We start from the raw sequence: 19,603 nt of genomic DNA, 5'->3' as shown, positions 1-19,603 counted from the left end.
GTTTGTTTGTTTTTTTGGTTTTTTTTTTTGGTTTTTTGTTTGTTTGTTTGTTTGTTTTGTCTTTTTGAGACATGGTCTCCCTATAGCCCCAGCTGTCCTGGAACTCACTATGTAGACCAGGCTGGCTTTGAACTCATAAAGATCCACCTGCCTCTGCCTCCCAACTGCTGCGATTTAAAAGCATGAGCCACCACACCCGGCTCAAATTGGTATTTTTATAGCCTGTACATGAACATGTTTATGGACGCGTATCTTCATTTACCAATATTGACAACTCATAGTCCGTTCAGAATGAAATTTGGGGCAATCTTTATTTAATGACTTTCAGGAGGTTATCATCCCCCAAAATGGATGTTAATGAAAGTTCATCAAGAAAAATACGTAATTATGTCAAACAGGAAAACTCAGACAGGAACATCCAACATGTTATTCTAAAAAATGCTGAAGTTTAATTAGTATTTTCAGATTTGAACATTAAACAATAAAATCCTTTCCCAATTAAATTCCTTCCAAAGAAAAGATAGATAAGTGATGAAAAATTACCATAAGTCCTGACATAATATAATGACAATTTTATATCCTGGCCTTCCTGGGTAAACGAGTAGGAATTTTAAAACATAACCAAAAAAACCTAAATTAGAAAAAAAGAACGAACCAGAGTTCAGGGTGCAGGTGTATGGCTTAGTAAATACTTGATGCAACTACCAGTGTTTTCCTTTCAATCTGTTATCTGAACCCTCCATTCCATTTCCATCACTATCATTATCTCTTACCCAAACTCTTAAAAAATACTTTTATTATTTTTATTTTATGTGTATGAGTGTATTGCCTGTATGTGCATAAGTGCACCCATGCCATGCAATACCTGTGGAGGTCAGAAGAAGGCATCAGATTCCCCTGGAACTGGAGTTATAAACAGTTAGTTGTTAGCTGCTATAGGGGTGCTGGAAATTACACCTGCACCTTGAACTCTGGTTTGTTCTTTTTTTTTTTTTTTTCTTTTTTAATTAAGATGGGAAATTAGACGTATCTTACCCAGACTTTTGAGGACAGTTAGTTAGCTTAGCTTTTTTTCTAAAACACTGATGTCATAGGAAGAAAAACTGAGCTTATTTCCAAATTATGGCTATAAACTTGAGTTTTGCCTCTTTAAACCTTGGTTTCTGTACAAAGGAAATACATGAATCCTTTTATCTTCTTTCCCAAGGTATTACGAGAACAAACATAGGGGCAAAGTACTTGGAAGTTCTTTCTAAACAATAAGTAACACTGTGAAGTTGTTATCAAGTTATTGGCACTGATATGGAACTTCTTGTTCTCTAGAATATACACAGCTGTTAGGCTAGCATCTTAGAAAATCCAGAATATAGCAAACCATTACTCCTCTAGTATTACCTGTCCACAAGACAATATACTTTCAACTCAAAGTAGACCTGTGTTAATCAAATTGCACATCTTATTCATTAATTTATTCTGCATTTACATGTGAACTACAAGGTTTTTGTAACAGAATGGAACAGAAAAATCTGAGCATGATACAGCAAGGCTAAATATCATTTTGTGGGGGGCGGGGAATGAGTTGCATGTACTGGGAATGGATCTAGAATGTGTTTCTTACTCTAGAAATCAGGCAAAAAGAAAATAAAAACATAAAAGTACAGGAAACCATAAACTGAATTAACTACAGCAATCATACCTTTATGACCTTCAACTACCCATCTATTCTGAGAATGTTCCTTGCTCTTGGACTTCCCTATATCTAAACTTTCCATGTTTACACTCCTTAGCTAAGAGATGGAGGTAACACAAATAGCATTTCATAATACAGCTATGAAAAATAATTTTTTTGTTATTAGGTACTAGATGACACGCAAGATTTTCTGTTTCTTCCATTCTTGACTACAAACCTACATAACAAACAATTAAAATCAGTAAGCATTGTAAGTAAAAGAAAAATGAACCCAGTGAACAAGCCACATTCTTTAGAAAATTAGAAGTTTCCTGTTACTTGGGTTCTGAGCTATTGTGCATAAGAAAAAGACCTTTAAGGCAAACCTTTTACATAGTGCTGCCTGAAGACAACAGGATGACAGTATTTTCTCAAGCCTCAGAGGGCATCATCGGTAGTATAAACACAATGTTGTTCTCTGGGTATGATGCAGGGGGATGGGGGCTGTCTCTAAGCCTCAGCACCATTTGCTTTAAATCATGAGGTCTTAGCTCACAGAATAAGGAAAAACTTTTGACCAGCTGTTCATCTAACAGGAGATTAACACAAAGAATACAAAAACCTCAGAAAAATCAAGCACCCAAAAATATAATCCAATCAACTAATGGAAAAAACAACTGAAAAAAAAAGCTCTAAAAAGAAGTAAAGTCAATAAATATAAGAAAAATGCTTAGTATCAGTAGCCATCAGAGAAATGTGAATCAAAACAACACCAAGATTCCATTTCATTCCAGTCAGCACGGCCAATATCAAGAACACAAACAACTAACATTGGAGATGATGGGGGACCTAAGAGGAAATAAAACTGCTAGTATCAAGGTTAACAAGGTCAACCATTGTACAAATTAGTATGGAGGCTCCTTACAAACCTAAAATTAGGATCATGGCATAGCCATACTACTTCCCAAATAATCTAAGTCAACATACAATAGAGACACTTGCGCATTCATGCTTATTGAGGAACTATTCATTACAGCCAAGTTATGGAATTAGCCTAGGTGTCCATTAATGGATGACTAGATAAAGAAAATGTGGTACAGATAAATCACAGAGTTCTATTCAGCTATAAAAAATAATCAAGTTTTGGGGCTGGAGAGAGGGCTCAGCGGTTAAGAACACTGGTTGTTCTTACAGAAGATCCAGGTTCGAATCCCAGCACCCACATGGCAGCTAACAACTGTCTATAACTCCAGTTCCAGGGGATCCGATAGCCTCTTCTGTCCTCAGAGGGCACTGCATGACACGGGTGCGCTTACCTACATGCAGGCAATACACACATGCACATAAAATTTAAAAAATAAAAAAAAAAATGTTTTCAGATAATCAAGTTTTGTCATGCACAAGAAAATGAATGGAACTGGAGATCATGTTAAATGAAATAAACCAGACTCAAAAGCAAATACTTCATGTTTTCCTCATATGTAGAATCTAGAATTTTTTTTAAATTAGAGCAATAAAGTAGAAGAGAGAATACTTGGGAAGAAGAAAGATGGAAGAGGGGGAAGCACAGAGAAATAATGGTAGGGGATGAATATGATAAAAGCCTATGATCTATATATGTGAAAACACCTTAATAAAACTTAATTGTTTCCATAATATAAATTAGTAAAAATCATTGTCCCTTTTATTAACAAGTTCATTATAAATTTTCTTTTCTGCTAGTTATCTTATTGATCTTTAACAAAATACCTGTAAACTTATCTTTGTAACTCAAAAAGCATGTGCTCTGTGCATAGGTGTTGTTATTTCTACATTAAGTGGCCAAAGACTATTTGTTCATCTCCAAGTTCTTAACTATGGTAGTTAATTTTTTAAAACTATAAGGCATTAATATTATTATATAATATATATTACATAATTATATAAAGGAGAATATATCTCCTTTTTTATGGCTGCTGGCTAAAATTTATAAGGCAATCATACTACAGAGCTATCAAAATAAACACAATGGGTACTGGCATAAAAATAGACACATCAATCAGTGGAACAGAATTTGGGCAAGTTTCAAATAAAGTTTTGGTTTGTTCTTCAAAGAGGAAATGTTCTGCTTGAAACACTCAATAAATGTGCTGGGCGTGGTGGCATACTCCTTTAATCCCAGCACTCAGGAGGCAGAGGCAGGCAGATGTCTGTGAGTTCGAGGCTAGCCTGGTCTATATAGCAAGTTCCATGCCAGCTGGGGCTATACAGGGAGACTCTGTCTCAAAAAACAAGGCCGAAAAAAATAGAATGTATACTAGCCAGGAAAAACTCTTCAAAGAAAGAGCTTGAGAGACTTAATGCTCCTTTGTTTATAACTGATGTGACCATAGATCACTCAATCCTATTATTGTCTCTACTATCATAGTATTCACATACTATATTTCTTCCATATTTCTTCTATTACATTTTTAATTCCTCAAGAGCAGGTTTAATTCTATCTCATGACTATCAGGACTAACAGTAGGTAAATATTTGAGGCTGGTATGGAATAAACAGATGAATCCTTCTAGGATCATCCTATCATGTATACTGTATTCCTCCTAAACTCTCAAGGTATATACCCACTCTTCTGAGTTACCCCACTTATTGGCACCTACTATCTTCCATTATCCACCAACTTCTTCATCTCTCTCTCCCATGTCTCCCTCTTCCATGCCAGTAAAAATTTGACAGATTATTATGTTTTTTAAAAATCCGAAATGCTTTACATTGTAATGGTTTAGGTTATATTCTAAGTACTGTTGAAGATGCTACATAGAATAGCTCCACATATCTACAAACTCTACATAGTAAAGTGTCAAAGAACATCAAAATGATAGAGAATACTTCATTAGTTACTGAATAAAAAAGGAATTAGAACTACAAACCAGAGAGGGATGCTGTAAGACATCTATCTAGTCCAGGACACTTGTGTCATAGTAGTTGTGAGATTTGCTCAAGGCCATAGTGACCAACTGTCAACACCAAATAACAGAGCTCAGAATCTAAGACCCTTAGATCCTCTAGGTTAGCATCAGTTCTATGTAAAACACCAGGGAACTTTTCCCAGCGTAATTGCTCTCTTTCCTCCCATACTGAGCTGAACATGTATGATTTACCAGTACTCTGGACCTGGAGAAGTCAAATCCTGGTCTTCTTGTGTTTTCCAAGGCGGTGGTCAAAATATTCTCATTCCTTATATTGGTTTTGTATGCTGCTTGAAAATTCTGAGGGAAAAAACAGGTGCTAGCCTGCATACAATCAGTACTATATGACACAACTATAAATGGGCATGCTAAGTTTGAACTGATTTAAGAGACTGGGTGTACACATGCACTCACAGCTATAGACAATCTCCTATAGAAGTATAAGGCAAACCAAAATGGGCTTCTCATCTCAGGGCTATAAAGCACTACAGGTTGTAACATAAAGAATGTATGAAAGTACAAATTTGGGTTTGGGTCACTAGCTCTTAATGGGGTGGTGGTAGTATCTGAATTATATGTTTCATAAATGCATTCATATAGGCCCACTCTTCCCAAATATTTGAATGGGAGAGAGAAAGGAAGGTAGGCACTAGATATGTACATTTGAAACATCTTTCAGTTATTGGGCAACAACACACTCCAGGTTTCACTGAACCACTGGTTTGGATCCTGGGTATCTCAGAATAAGCTTGCCTTAACTGAAAACATGTATTAATGCTAAAAGCAACCATTCATATTTTTATTAATGATTCACAGCTCACAAAGTACTTATATGTTTATTATCTTCACAAGTCATGGAAGGTCACATCCCTGCTGTTAGGAAACCAAGGCTCAGAAAAAAATATTTATATCCTGGACCACAAAACTTACTGGCAAGAACTGAATTTGGGATTCCTGTTTCTAAACCTCTTGCTTGTTATTCTGAGAGCAATCTAAAAACCTGACAGTGATATAGAAAGACCTTAAACCCATAGCCCACTATCTGCTAAGTACAATGTAGATAAATTCACAATGTGGATGATAGTCTCATCTATTCTGATTTTTCCACCTTTGTTTAGAGATGATTTTTCTTTTTCTTCCTTCATTTTGTTACCCTCAAAGGAGTACTACACAATACCATGTTACCAGTTGCATTGAGAGGGGCAAAAATCTTAGGGTTAGATGGACTTTAGAAATACAGGATCAATAGCAGCCATGTTTACAATTTAGAAACCAATCATCTTAAAAACAACTCAATAAGGCTAAAGTTCTCTGATAAGATACTTTCTGATTTCCAAAGACAGAAGTAGTAATGGAAATAAATGAATGGACTTGAGAGTATATATCACTTCCAACAAAAAGGAAATAACATGTCTTTATGAAATAAAAATCAAATGTGCCTGTAGTAAAGGGGAAATTGGTATATACAGCCAAAAATCAAAAGGGGCAAAATAAAACAATCGATTTTAATTCTACTAGTGATCATCTTCTAGCCCAAAGACAGACAGACAGACAGACAATATGATTTTTGATAAGGGAACTTTAGATTGTGTATATGTTGTTTCTGTAGCATTTCCCAAGCCACAGAACCATAAGAATGCTCATTTTCTCATTTTAGAGAAATGATCTTGAAAGTTTTAAGAGGTGAAACATCACATTTCTTAGAACAAGGGGATCTTACAAACGTGTTTGAAGAATATAAATTATTAACTTTTTCAGAGCTTTCATAAGATGGATGACTCTAGGGGCCACAACTCTTACTGCTTCTAGAATTTTAAGAGTTATTCATAATACCCTATATTCAAGAATCTTCAAACAAACATCTGAGCTGAAAGTGCATACAAAAATCTAATCTACCCCTTCATTTTTCAATTAAAAAAAAAAGAATTCTCTTAATTGAAGTACAGCATGTGTGACAGTTAACCTTGACTATCACCATGGAAACAACCCTCTAGGCATGTCTGTAAGGGAGTTTCTAGATTAGGCTAACAAGTGAGAAAATGTTCAGTATACAGGGTGGTATCATTCTATGAGCTGGGATCCTGGATTGATTTAAACTAGAAAAAAACAAGCTAACCATGAGCATTTCATTGCTTTCTGCTTCTTGACTTCGAAAGGACACAATGCAACCAGTTGTTTCAAGTTTCAGCTGCCATGACTTCCTCCCCATAGGAAACTGTACCCTCAAACTATGAGGCAAAAGTTTTTTCCTTATTTTTGTCAGGTACTTTGTCACAGCAATAAAAAAAAAGTAGCCAATACAATACGCAATTAGAAGAGTGAAATCACAAGCATATGGCCTGGTGGGTGATCACAACCACATTGCTACCAAACAGACTAGGAAATCAGAATTCTCAAGTTCCCTGCAAGTCCCTCACGTTCATGCTGTTTTCTGAAAATCTCCTTCATTTTCCCCAAATCTATCCTTTGCCCTAACTCTAACCCCAAATATTAGTTTTGCTTTAAGAAAAAAGCTTTATATCAATGGAATAGTATATATTAACTCTTGTCTGGCTTATTTTGTACAACTTATGTTCTTGATACCATATATAGCAACAATGACTTCTGGTGGAACATGTTGAAACATATCTCAACACAATAGGGAGAGTGTGATTTCAAAAACTCGGAATCTGGACCAAGAAAGGAACAGTTATGGCTACTGCTCTGCTGGCTGAAGACAAGCTCATGCTGTGCACCAAGGATACTTAGCAAACTACTGGGAGGGAATTCGTGGAACAGCAGAGCTTCTGAAATTCTGTGGGGGCTGAGCTCCATATGCCACACTCCACCTACCTCATGACACAAGGAAACACGATCCACAGGCAAATGGTGGAAGAAGCTATATGCAGGATAGATAGGTGTTCTTTAATACTGGCTAGAATAAATAAAAATATTTTTTCTTTCTTCCTGGGGTTTGGGTCAGTTTAACAATTTACAAGTAGCATTAAGATCATAATGGGATAGGTGGTTACAGTAGAAGTTTTGGAGGAAGAAGATATATTTGAAGCAGAAAGGGTAAATTGTTTTCCCTTTTTATAAATTTTTGAAATTATTGTGTCCCCATGGGTTTTCTGTCCACTGAAAATAGGAAACTAGGACTGGAGAAATGACTCGGTGGTGAAGAACACTGGCTACTCTTGCAAGAAGACCCGGGTTCAGTTCCCAGTACCCACATGAAAGCTAATACAACTCCAATTCCAGGGGATCTGATGCCCTCATCTGGGCTCCATGGCATTGCACATGTTTGATGCATATGTGTAGGCAAAACACTCAGACACATAAAATTTTTAAATTTTTTTTAAAGCTTTAAAAAATATTAGTGAACTTAGGTGGTCAGTGTTGCCTCTGGATGCAATGAAGAAATGTAATAAGCACAAAATGGGGGTTTGCTGCCTGTGGACATGGCATATTGTTTTCCAATAATTCCTTTATGCCAGGTGTGGTGACACACACCTTTAATCCCAGCACTCAGGGGGTAAAGGTAGGCAGATCACTGTGAGTTCAAGGCCAGCCTGGTCTACACAGTGAGTTCCAGGTCAGCTGGGGCTTCAGGGAGACCCTGTCTCAAAAAGACCAAACAATGATGATGATGATAATTTCTTTAATAAAAGGACTGAACGTTCAATAATGATGGAAAGCTGTTCTAGTTTGCTTCTTACACCTTACAATCCATCAATGAGGGAAGACAAGGCAGGAACTCAAGGCAGGAACTTGGAGGCAGGAGCTGAAGCGCAGACCATGGAGGAGTGCTGCTTACCGACTTGCTCTTCCAGCCAGTGTTCAGCCTGCTTTCTTATATACTCAGGACCACCTGCCCAGGGATGGCACCACCCACAATGGGCTACACCCTCCCATATCACTCAACAATCAAGAAAATGCCTCAGAAACATGCCTAAAAACTAACCCAATAGAGGAAATTCTTTAATTGAGGTTTCTTCTTCCCAGGTGTGTAAAGTGAACAACTGAAGCTGTCCAACACAAAAAGCATAGTACAGTAAATACAAAACTCTAAGTATTGTACTTATTATCATGCTCAATATACCATACACAGTTGTCTACGATGATATCTTCAAATGACTAGACAATGCTGGCTTTGGTATACATGACTACATGCAAATGTCAAGTTATCTCTAATTTGATATAAGTTCACAAGCGCACACATGTGCACAAGGACACACACACACTCGCACACAACTAAGTATACAGGACATCATGGAGACTGATGTACTTAGGTTCAATGAATAGACTTAAATGATGACCCAACTGAACAAGGTCTCTTAGACCAGTAACTACTGTATGTAATTTTTAGAGCATAAAGAGATCACATCCAGCACTTTGGGCATCTTACTCAAGTGTTGTAAGTTTACCCCCCACCACCAAATGTTATCTAGTTAAAAAAAAAAAAGAAAGAAAGAAAGAAAAACTGTTTTCCAAGTTTCATAAAAAAACAGTATCTCTAAGAATTACTAAAAGAAACATCTTTTGAAATGCTAGTCTCAAAAATTGTTCTTGTTCTCATAGTTAAAAGTACATACAGAATAGGTCCAAGATCACCCTTAACATTCAATAAGGAGCCAGGAGTAGTCAGAGACATGCAGGCCTAGATCCAAATCTGAATTCTTTCATACTCTGACTACATTTGAATTTAATTATAATTCATTCATTCAGTCAGCCCACATTCAACAGCATAAAATATTCACTGCCAGAACTATTAGTAGAGTCCTCTTTTTTGGCCAAACAACAAATATTTATGAGCAAGCAACTGAGTTACAGAGTTATTTCACAACTTCTATGGACTCGAATGCCAGCATAAAAGATGAAAATGACCACGATCAAAATGGAATAATGTTTGTGTCAATTACAAAGTTTAAATATACTTTGATTTGTATATTTAACTACAAAGAAGCTTGAAGCCCTCCAGTTAAATAAAAGGGAAGAAAAGCAAAACAAGCATTACATATTAGTACAATTCATCTTTTTTTTTTTTTTCCAGTGACACAGGTCTGCTTTATTGCAGGAAGGCACAAGCTTATATAGGGATAGTGGTCCAATCACAGCCAATTCATCTTTTAAGCATTTATTCTTCACAAGGAATAAGTACTCTAAATGAATCCTGATTGTCTACAGAGTACACTACATTCCGTTTCAGTATTAAGCATCCATAACCTCAATATAAATTAAGAGGTTTAACACAAGACTAGAAAATAGCAGCTTTTGGAGAAGGACTTGGTATGTCTGACAAATTCAATGCCAAAAATTTAAATGTGTAGTTTTAACTCCAGTTTAATCAATAAGCCTAGGTGTTGTGTGTGTCTTGAAGAGTCGATAACTGACATAGCATTAACATGTAAAATGGTAACATTAAGAATATATATATATTTGCATTTCATTTTTTCTGTCAATTACTGCCTACAGAACATTTATTATGTGCCAGCTTAGGATAGGGAGACCTCAATTCCTTGAGGAATTTAAATATAATAATGAAACAATCACTAGGCAGTATAACAAAATAATGAAAAAGTACAATTATAGAATGGAAGGAAAGAATTCCTAAATCTACCTGAAGGAAGCAAAAAAAGAATCAAATACGAAATACTGTGAGGAAGATAAAAGCAATACAAGAGAACTCATTCTAAGAAGAACTCATTCTAAGAAGAAAAGACTCTGTTAAATAAAATAGAATTTTAAAAAATGGCATGATTTACTGATCTACACTTGCTGGAAATAAATATTCCAAGGGCTACCAGAAGATAATACATGGAGATACCAATACTAGCAACTTCCCAGTGCTGTTGTTGATTAAGGAATTTTACTGGCAAAGCCTTTTGTCACTGCTATGGTCTGAATGTTTCCATTCCCCCAAATTCATATATATCCTAGTCCTCTTTAGGAATAGCCCTCTTTAGAGGAATAGTCCCCTTTATAAGGGGACTATTCATAAGGGATTAATGAATAGGATTAATGGCAATAAAAAGAGAAATTTGGAGGCTGTTTCTGTCTTGTCCTTTCTACCACATGATGGCATAAAGAGATGGCCTCCATGAGCCAGAAAGCATGGGAGGACAGGACTGACAAAAGTGCATGTAGTTGGAAAAAGTAATCCCACCCATTTATGGGAAGCAGATCTCATCATCTGACAGCAAGCCTCAGGTGTGGACCTGAGCCTGACCTCAACAGAGATAGGCCAACCTTTTGGAGCTACTTATCTTTCCTTCACTGTTATAGAATTGGAAAATTGTGAAGCTCCAGCAGTCTACTTTACATCTACAGCTGTATCCCTCTAGCAGAGTGACTAATACTTAGAAGTCTTGAAAGCGTTTTTTGTTTTTGTTTTGTTTTTTTGGTCTTTTTTGAGTCAGGGTCTCCCTGTAGCCCCAGCTGTCCTGGAACTCACTATGTAGACCAGGCTGGCCTTGAACTCACAAAGATCCACCTGCTTCTGCCTCCCAAGTGCTGGGATTAAAGGTGTGTGCCACCAGGCCTGGCTGAAAGCGGGTTTTTAAAAAATTAAATAAATAAATAAATAAATTCCTCTGCCTGTCAATCTCAGTGCTGTGGCTGCTTTTCACACTCCCAATACAAATGGAAAACACCCCTAGCTAGAACAGTGGCTACCACAAGAGTTATGAGCTAGGAAGCCCTGAGAGAGTGAAAGAAGGCAGTCAGCTCAGAGACTGCAAAGTTAAGTATGACTACCACAGGCCCCTGGTACATAGAGAAGAGAAACTTTTAAGGTGGAGGCAGTTCCAGCTGACATCAAACATCTGTCAAATGCAAACACCAGCATAAGTAACAGAACAGCACAGTCAGTCCACCTCCTGCCATGCATATAACTGACAGTTTCCAATCGTCAAAGATCCCCAAAGAAGCTGCTCCAATTCTCAATCATTTGTGTGTGTGTGTGTGTGTGTGTGTGTGTGTGTGTGTGTGTTGCTTACTTGCTTCCCCTAGTTAGTGCAGGGTATTAGAGCAGTTTACTAGAAACCAAATGACTTACTTAGGGAACTATTCAGTAAGTGACTGTATTGGAATGAGATTATTTTTTTTCATCTTTCCAAAGGAAAACATCTTAATTTGGTATTTATTAATAAAGCACTGCCAAAAATGAATAAATACAAAGGTGTTGTATTTATTTTTCATTCACTTGTGAACTAATATCACCACTATTAGTGTACTATGAATAGTTTTAGAATATGAGATCATTATCAGATAAATTTCCAATAAAAAAAGTATTTTCAAATGTTCAAAGGCTAAGGGTCTATTCTAGGAACTGTGTGTTCAGTACAGTAGTATATGCCTTCATTACATAGCTGCGATCAAGACTATATCAGAAGCAGAAGCACACACACACACACACAAAAAAAAAAAAATCATGATTAAACATAACCATATAGTATATGTCGTTGAGTTTACACATAAAAAGAGGCCCAGAAAGGTAAAGGACACATCCTAGATCACCTAGCAATTTTAAAGTTACAACCTACTTTCTAGATCTCAGATGAAGAGTTCACTCCTTAATCTATTTTGCCATTACAATGGGCCCATGACTATAGATGAGAGTTGGTGTTGTTTTAAGAAAAAAAGAGGAAAGTAACCTACAAAAGAACATGGGGTGATAACAAAAGGTAAACTATATGCATAAAGCAATTATGTCACAAAAGCTAGTAATGTTGGACAGACATCCACTTATTTTCAGGAGTTTTAAGTATATGTATATGTATTTATATAGCAGCATTTTTTCAGGGAAAACTTTCCCTGACAGCTCAATATACAAACAGTGGGGCAGGGTGGGGGCACTGTGAAGCTGCTCTGGTTACAGCCAAAAGGATAGCCTAGTGCCCTGTCCAAATAACTGTCTACCTCCCAGGGAGGAACAGCAAATCTCAACAGAAGCCCTAAAGTCATTCAATAGGATATATTTTAAACAGAGAAAATCCACTGATGCCACCGTTACCCTAGACTCGTGGACCAGAAAAAGTACAAAACAGCATTCTCATGTAAGATTCTTCATATTGTTATGTAGTAACTTTTAAGAGTTATTATTTCACAAATACAGGCATTTAGCATTAAAAAAAATAGGAAAAGTAAACAAAGTTAAAATTCGGCTTTTCATTATGCCTTTCTCGATGATGAGTCAGAGAAAAGGTCACTAAAAGACCAGAAATGAGAAGTCCAAAGCATCTTTCAGGCCTACTCAAGCTCTAAAATTATACAACTTCTACTTCTTCACCCTCCCATCCTGAGAGAACTAACTTCAAAGCTACTTTTCTTTTACTACAAACACCACCTTAAGTATTCAATAAACTATCTCATTTTCTTTGTTTTAATGGGGGGGGTGCTGAAAATGACATACATAAGTGTGATGATCAGAAGACAATTTTGTAGAGCTGTTTCTTTCTGTCCTCTTTTACATGAGTTCTGTGGATCAAACTCAGGTCACCAAACTTACTAAGGAAGTACCTTTGCCTGCTTAGCCATCTTCCAACTCCAAACTATTCTTAAGACCACTACTGTCACGTAAATTAAGTGCCCGAGCAATAAAACCAGGAAGTTTTTTTAAAAGTAAAAGTTTATACAGCTATAAAACTTCATCCCTAAAATAGGTTGTTTTAGATTTCAGTATAACTTTCCAAAGTTTTTGTTCTTCTGTGCTGTTCTCCATTTCATCAACATCAACTTTTTCTAAATATTTTTATTTATTCTTTTGAGAATTTCATACAATGTAATTCTGATCATACCCCTATCCCCCAACTCCTCCCAGACCCACCCCCACACCTCTGTACCTACCCATCTTTGTGTCCTTCCTTTTTTAGTTGTTGTTAATCCATTGAGTACAATTTATATTGCTCAAATACTTGGGGTATGGGTCCACTCCTTAAAGACTGGTAGAACGACCAGAAGTCACACCCTTAAAGAAAACTGATTTTCCCTCTCCCAGGAGCTACCAATTGCCAATAGCTCCTCTGCTGACGGTGGAACTCTGTGCCCACCTCCTACTCCCTTCATGCTGGGTTTTGTATGGCTTGACCTATACAGGTTTTGTGCATGCTGTCACAAACTTTTGCTTACTAAATCAAAGGCAGCAGAACCCGGTGAAGTCTGAGGATGTATCTCCTTAAGTTTCAACACAGTTGCTTCCTTCTTTGCCTTACTGTAAAATCCTTTCAAGCCACCAGATATTATTACAAGTACTTGTGAACATCAGAGCAACAGAAAACCTAGCTGGATAATGAGATGAGGCTGTATTTCCATGATTACATAACCTCTCTGAACCTGAAAAACAATGTGCTCTGCTGATCACTGCAACAACTATTTTTTCAAAATGTTTAAAATACCTATTACAGGACTAGAGAGGGGTCAGCAGTTAAAAACACTAGCTGCTCTTCCAGAGGACCTGGGTTTGGATCCAACACCCTCTTCTGAGCTCCATGGGCACTGAATGGCGCAGGTACACTCACATACATGCAGACAATACACTCATACACATAAAAAAAATTTTAAACTATTTTTTTAATCTGTTACAAGAATATATAACATTTTGTTAGCTGAAAGTAAACCGGTTCTATTATTCAATTTAAAGAATTCCTTCCTAAAGAAAGTTTTCATACCCAGAAAGATCTGCATCTCAGGCCAGCAAGACGCTTACTGAGTAAATTTGATGGTTAAATCTTCATTGTCAATTTGACTCACCTGGAAAGAAGGAACTTCAATTGAGGAATTTCTAGCAGATTGGTCTGTGGGCATGTCTGTGGAATACTTTCTTTATTCCTAATTGGTGAAGGAGGGCCCACCCGACTTTTGGGGGCTACCCTCCCTAGGCAGGTAAACCTAAGCTATATAAGAAAGAAACTGAGCAATCCAGAGGTAAGCCAGTAAGCAGCAGTCCTACATGTCTCTGCTTCAGTTCCTGCCTCCAGGTTCCTATTCTAGATTCCCGTGATGATGGACTATTATCTGTAAGCTAAAATGCGCCCTTTCCAGGCTGGAGAGCAGTGGATAAGACAACTGGCTGCTCTTGCAAAGGACCTGAGTTCAATTCCCAGCACCCACATGGTGGCTAACAACCACCCACAACTCCAGTTCGAGGTAATCTGATGCTCTGTGCCTTCTTCTGACTTCCGCAGGCAGTGTACCACACAGATGCACTTATACACATACAAGCAATACATTCATATACATAAAAAAAAAATTTTAATTTTTTTTTTGGTTCTTTTGAGACAGGGTCTCCGAGTAGCCACAGCTGGCCTGGAACTCATTACGTAGACCAGGCTGGCCTTGAACTCACAGAGATCCATCCGCCTGTCTCTGCATCCCAAATGCTGGGATTAAAGGCAGGCACCAGCATACATCACATAAAATACTTTTAAATATAAAAATAAAAATAAACTCTTTCCTCCTTAAGTTGGTTTTGGTGTTTCAGCACAGAAATAAACACTAAACTAAAGCAAGGCAATTGCAATTGCAGCCATGCATGACAAGCTGACTTTAATCTCTAAGACACACGTGGTGGAAGGAGAGAACCAATTCCAGCACCTTGTCCTCTGACCTCCATACATGCCCAATAATGCACAGGCACATACACAGATGATAGATAGATGATAGATGATGACAGACAGACAGACAGACAGACAGACAGAACAGAGTGAAAGATGATTAGGTACATTAATAGATACATAGACAAATGGATGGATGGATGAATGGATGGATGTATAGAACATAGGTCATAGAGGTGATAAATAGAAAGTTAGATCGATGTCAGATGCCTACATGATACATAAATGGATGACTGATGATATAGATGATAGAGAGATGGTAGATAGATACAAAGATATATACATACATAGATATATACATAGATAGATAGATAGATAGATAGATAGATAGATAGATAGATAGATAGATAGATAGATAGATATGAAAGGGTAGATAGCCAGACAGAGAGATAGATGTACTAAAAAATTAAAAGGCCTATATCTCCCAAACCACTAAATACTGGGTACTCAAGAAATCATCATGAAAGTTTCACTCTCATATTTCTCTCCCAACAGATCACAGATATGAACTTTAACAAAATGCTATTATCAGGTTCCTGAGAGATATACTTTGTTACCCTAGCCACAATCTAAAGCCATTTTTCTCAGAAATACTCTATATGCCAATGCAGAGATAATGAGGAATCATCATTTCTAAAACTGAAAACTCACTACTTTTCTACTAAAAAAATAATAATCCTGTTAATTTTCATTGAAATAATTTATCCAAAAAAATTTTTGTCCAAAATTTTTAAACTGTCTAATCTGTATTCTTCCTATATAGCAGATTACATAATAGCACAATACAAGGACCAGGCAGAAAGGAAGCTAAGAGTTCTCATTTTTTTCACATTTTCAGTACCTATACATAATAGTTATAAACTAGTAAGAATATACTTGCTGGCATATTAAATCTACCAATATCACTTTCTTATTAAAATAACTTTTGGCTATCTTGTAGCTTCAGGAATCAAATAAATAAATGCTCTAAGTTGAATCTGACCAAAGTGGTTCAAAAGGCATTATCCTCAAGCAACACAATGATTTAAATAGTAAGATTACAGAGAAAACAAAGTTTCCTCTTTTTTATTTATTATTTTCATTTTACATGTATAAGTGTATTGTCTGAATGTATATAAGTGGTTCTATGTCATGCAATGCCCAAAGAGGTCAGAAGAGGGCACTGGATCCAAGGAACTGGAGTTATAGATGGTTGTTGGCTGCCATATGGGTGCTGGGAATTGAACCCAGGTCCTCCACAAAAACCGTCAGTGCTCTTAACTGCTTAGCCATCTCTCCAGCCCCAGTTTCCTCTTAAATTAAGTCACAGTCATTTAAAGTACAGACACTATAAGGAATCATGGTAATTCATATTCTATATTTCTTTTTAAATATAATAAAATTTTGGGCAAGCACCTGTTAATGAAGTCTCTCCAAACAACATCTAGCTCTGTTTCCAATGGGCACTTGAAATGCCATTAGAGTCTTCATAGCCTGTCCATTACTTTTGAAAAGAATCTGGAACAGAAAGGTTGGTTTGGTTCAAGCTGATTCTCTGAGCTCTATCAGTAAGTCTGAACTTGTCACTGCTACTGAACCTCAGTGTCTTAAGGAATGTTACAAACTATAAACTGGCCACTCAGCCCTCTGGTAACGTGACTCATAGGAGATGGCTCTCATCCCTGCACCCCCAGGAGGGCTAAGACATAGAGATATCTCAACTATCCACAGCAATGATAAGACAACCTCTGTCTCCTTAAAGCTCCTGGCTGAGCAACAAAATCATGTCACTGAGAGCCTTTTTTAAATATCTACTACACTCTTTTGTGGCTATACAGTAACAAGATCTTCTCGTGACAAAGAAGGCACTCTGGATGTCATGAAAGAGACACACAGAAAAAGAGGGAAGAGAAACAGTGAAGGAGGAAGGTTATCACATTAGTGATAAACCCTAATATAAAAAATTCATTCTAGTAGTCCTAAATTGAGTTCCACAACAGATACTGTATCAAAACCAAACCCAAGACACCCTTTTATAGAGGAATTAAAGAAAAAGAATCTAGAAACAGGCTTAGAAGTGAAAACAGTTTCTTACAGTTCAAACCATATTGAAAGACCAGATATACAACATCAATAACTATAAAAGGTAAAGTGAGTAGTTTTCCCTCAAGATACAAAGGAAACAAGTTCTAAGACAATAAACATTTCCACCCACCCTCAATACCAAAACACAAAGATGCCCAAGTCTCATATATTACAACTTTCAACCAACAAACATGTTCCCATATACTTCAAATCACACCAGATTTAGAATACTCACTAGCATATATATTTTAAGTAGCTGTTAAATTAAAAAAATAATAGCAAGAAAAAATTTGTACATGTTCATTACAAATGCAAGCTTAAGTACACTTCTGATCTATAGCTGGTTGATTTTATATATATGGAATCATATATATGGTTGATTGTGTGTGTGTGTGTGTGTGTGTGTGTGTGTGTGTGTGTGTATGTATGGAAGCTATAGATAGAGAAGGTCGATCCTCTATACAAATATGCACAAATACAAAGTGAATATATAACAGGCTTTCCTTTATGCTCAAGATTACAGCTTTCATTTCATACTTTGAATCTGTAATGGAGAGCTTTTTAGTGAAACAAAATAGGCTTATTACAATGCTGAACATGCAATACCCATAAAAGTCAAATGCTTTCATTAGGGATAAGGTTTTCTTCTTAAATTTTAATTTTTTCCACTATGGCTCCTAAGATCCCGTTTCCCTGCATGACACTTCATCTCTACATGTCAAACATATACAGCATTAGCAGCTGAGCTGTACATGCTGGAGCTTTCATTTCAGGCACCTTGGAATTCAGAATAATATTTAATACTGAATATACGTAGTCTTTTCATCTTATACTGAAGAGTAATTGCTTCCTACTTCAAAACTACAGCATGAGTTATCATCTCTGACTTGCTTTCTAAGTGTTATGGCCAGCATGGAAAAAAAAAAAATGACAAAAAACATTAGGGGCTTACTCAAGGGAATCAGATCTTTGCTAACTGCCAAGAAAAAATCATGGCTAGTCAGGCATAGCACAATGAGATACAGCATGAGAAATGACATTCAGTATTAGGCCCTGGTTCTAGAAAATCATTTCTATTAAATGGCCTAAGAATGCAGAAGCTGAAACCTTCTCAGGGTTAAGCAGACCAGATTAAATCACAGCTACACAGAGGTAGTATTTCTAACTGTACATATATATTTCAATAGCTGAACTGAAGGAACCAATGCTCTCATTATTATATAGTATTCATATTATTTATCTGAGTTAAAATAGACCATATGTCAAGTGTAAAAATGATAACAGATGAAAATCCTATCAGACCTGGCCCACAAAGTCAATTATCTTCTGTATTTACTAAAAATAAAACATAGTGGGAAAAGGTGGTAGGGGAAGTCAGGCAAAGTCCAACTTACAAATTTTCTTATAATTTTTCACCCTAGATCATAACAGAAACAAATGAATGACAAAATAACAGGCCACAAAGGTTTAAACCCATCCACAACAGAATGCTCCAATATAAAAATAAACATAAAATACCTATGGAAAGAGCAGGTATCTTAATTAATTTCAATAATACAAAAAAATCTTTATTAAAATATAAAGGCCCTTGAAAGAGCTATCAAAAAAACAAACAGCAAACAAAATTATATAGACATGTAGATATCCATATGTAATGTAAATACTCAGGCAGGCAGAGAAACACAGGCCTCCTTACCTTTGCTTGTCTTGTGTTGGCTTCTCTTCTGGCTTCTCTTTCTCGTAGTCTTCTTTCCTACAAGAAGAGAAGGCAAATTAACAACATACAAATTTCTAGTTATTAAGCAGCCTATGCGTTCAGGAGTTTTACTCTGCAAAGCAAACTGATAACAGGCACTTCACACCCATCTTACAATAAATATTTATTAAAAACCTACTATGAGAATGGCCTAACAATTCATAATGGTTATATATTGGCCAGATCTGGAATCGAATCTTAATTCTATCACTCTCTGTGCATTTCTGAGCTACTTATATTTTCTTACTCGGCCTAAGATAGAAATTATAGAACACACTTCATAATAATATACCTAAGTTGTAAATACAATGTCTAATATATAACTAGTATATAATCAATGTCAGGTATTCTAATAATGAAAGAAAAAAATGAAAAAAATGACTATTTCCCTTGTCTTCTTCAGAAACCGAATTTACAAATACAAAAAAAATCTTCACCTTTGGTTCTTAGGAAAGTGAATACAAAAACTACCAAAGGTCAGTCTCATGAAACACTTGTGTTTATTAAATTGCTTAATAATTTCCCATTAGTTTTCCACTGATCACAAAATAGGTAGGAAAATAGAAAAGCAAAG

At 36.4% G+C, this 19,603-nt stretch overlaps 1 protein-coding gene across 1 annotated transcript in view; it reads right to left on the bottom strand.

The window, feature by feature from the left end:
- The window catches only part of Ddx10 (DEAD-box helicase 10), a 247,246-nt gene that overhangs the window by 83,333 nt on the left and 144,310 nt on the right, over positions 1–19,603 (bottom strand). The window contains exon 16 of the mRNA XM_008829716.3: positions 18,970–19,026. Within this exon, the coding sequence (XP_008827938.1) occupies positions 18,970–19,026 (57 nt within the window). The remainder of the gene's footprint in view (positions 1–18,969; positions 19,027–19,603) is intronic.

The sequence above is a fragment of the Nannospalax galili genome, unplaced genomic scaffold (assembly GCF_000622305.1).
Source record: "Nannospalax galili isolate Female #2095 unplaced genomic scaffold, S.galili_v1.0 scaffold854, whole genome shotgun sequence".
Taxonomy (NCBI): Eukaryota; Metazoa; Chordata; class Mammalia; order Rodentia; family Spalacidae; genus Nannospalax; species Nannospalax galili.
This window is presented reverse-complemented; position numbering and strand designations above follow the sequence as displayed.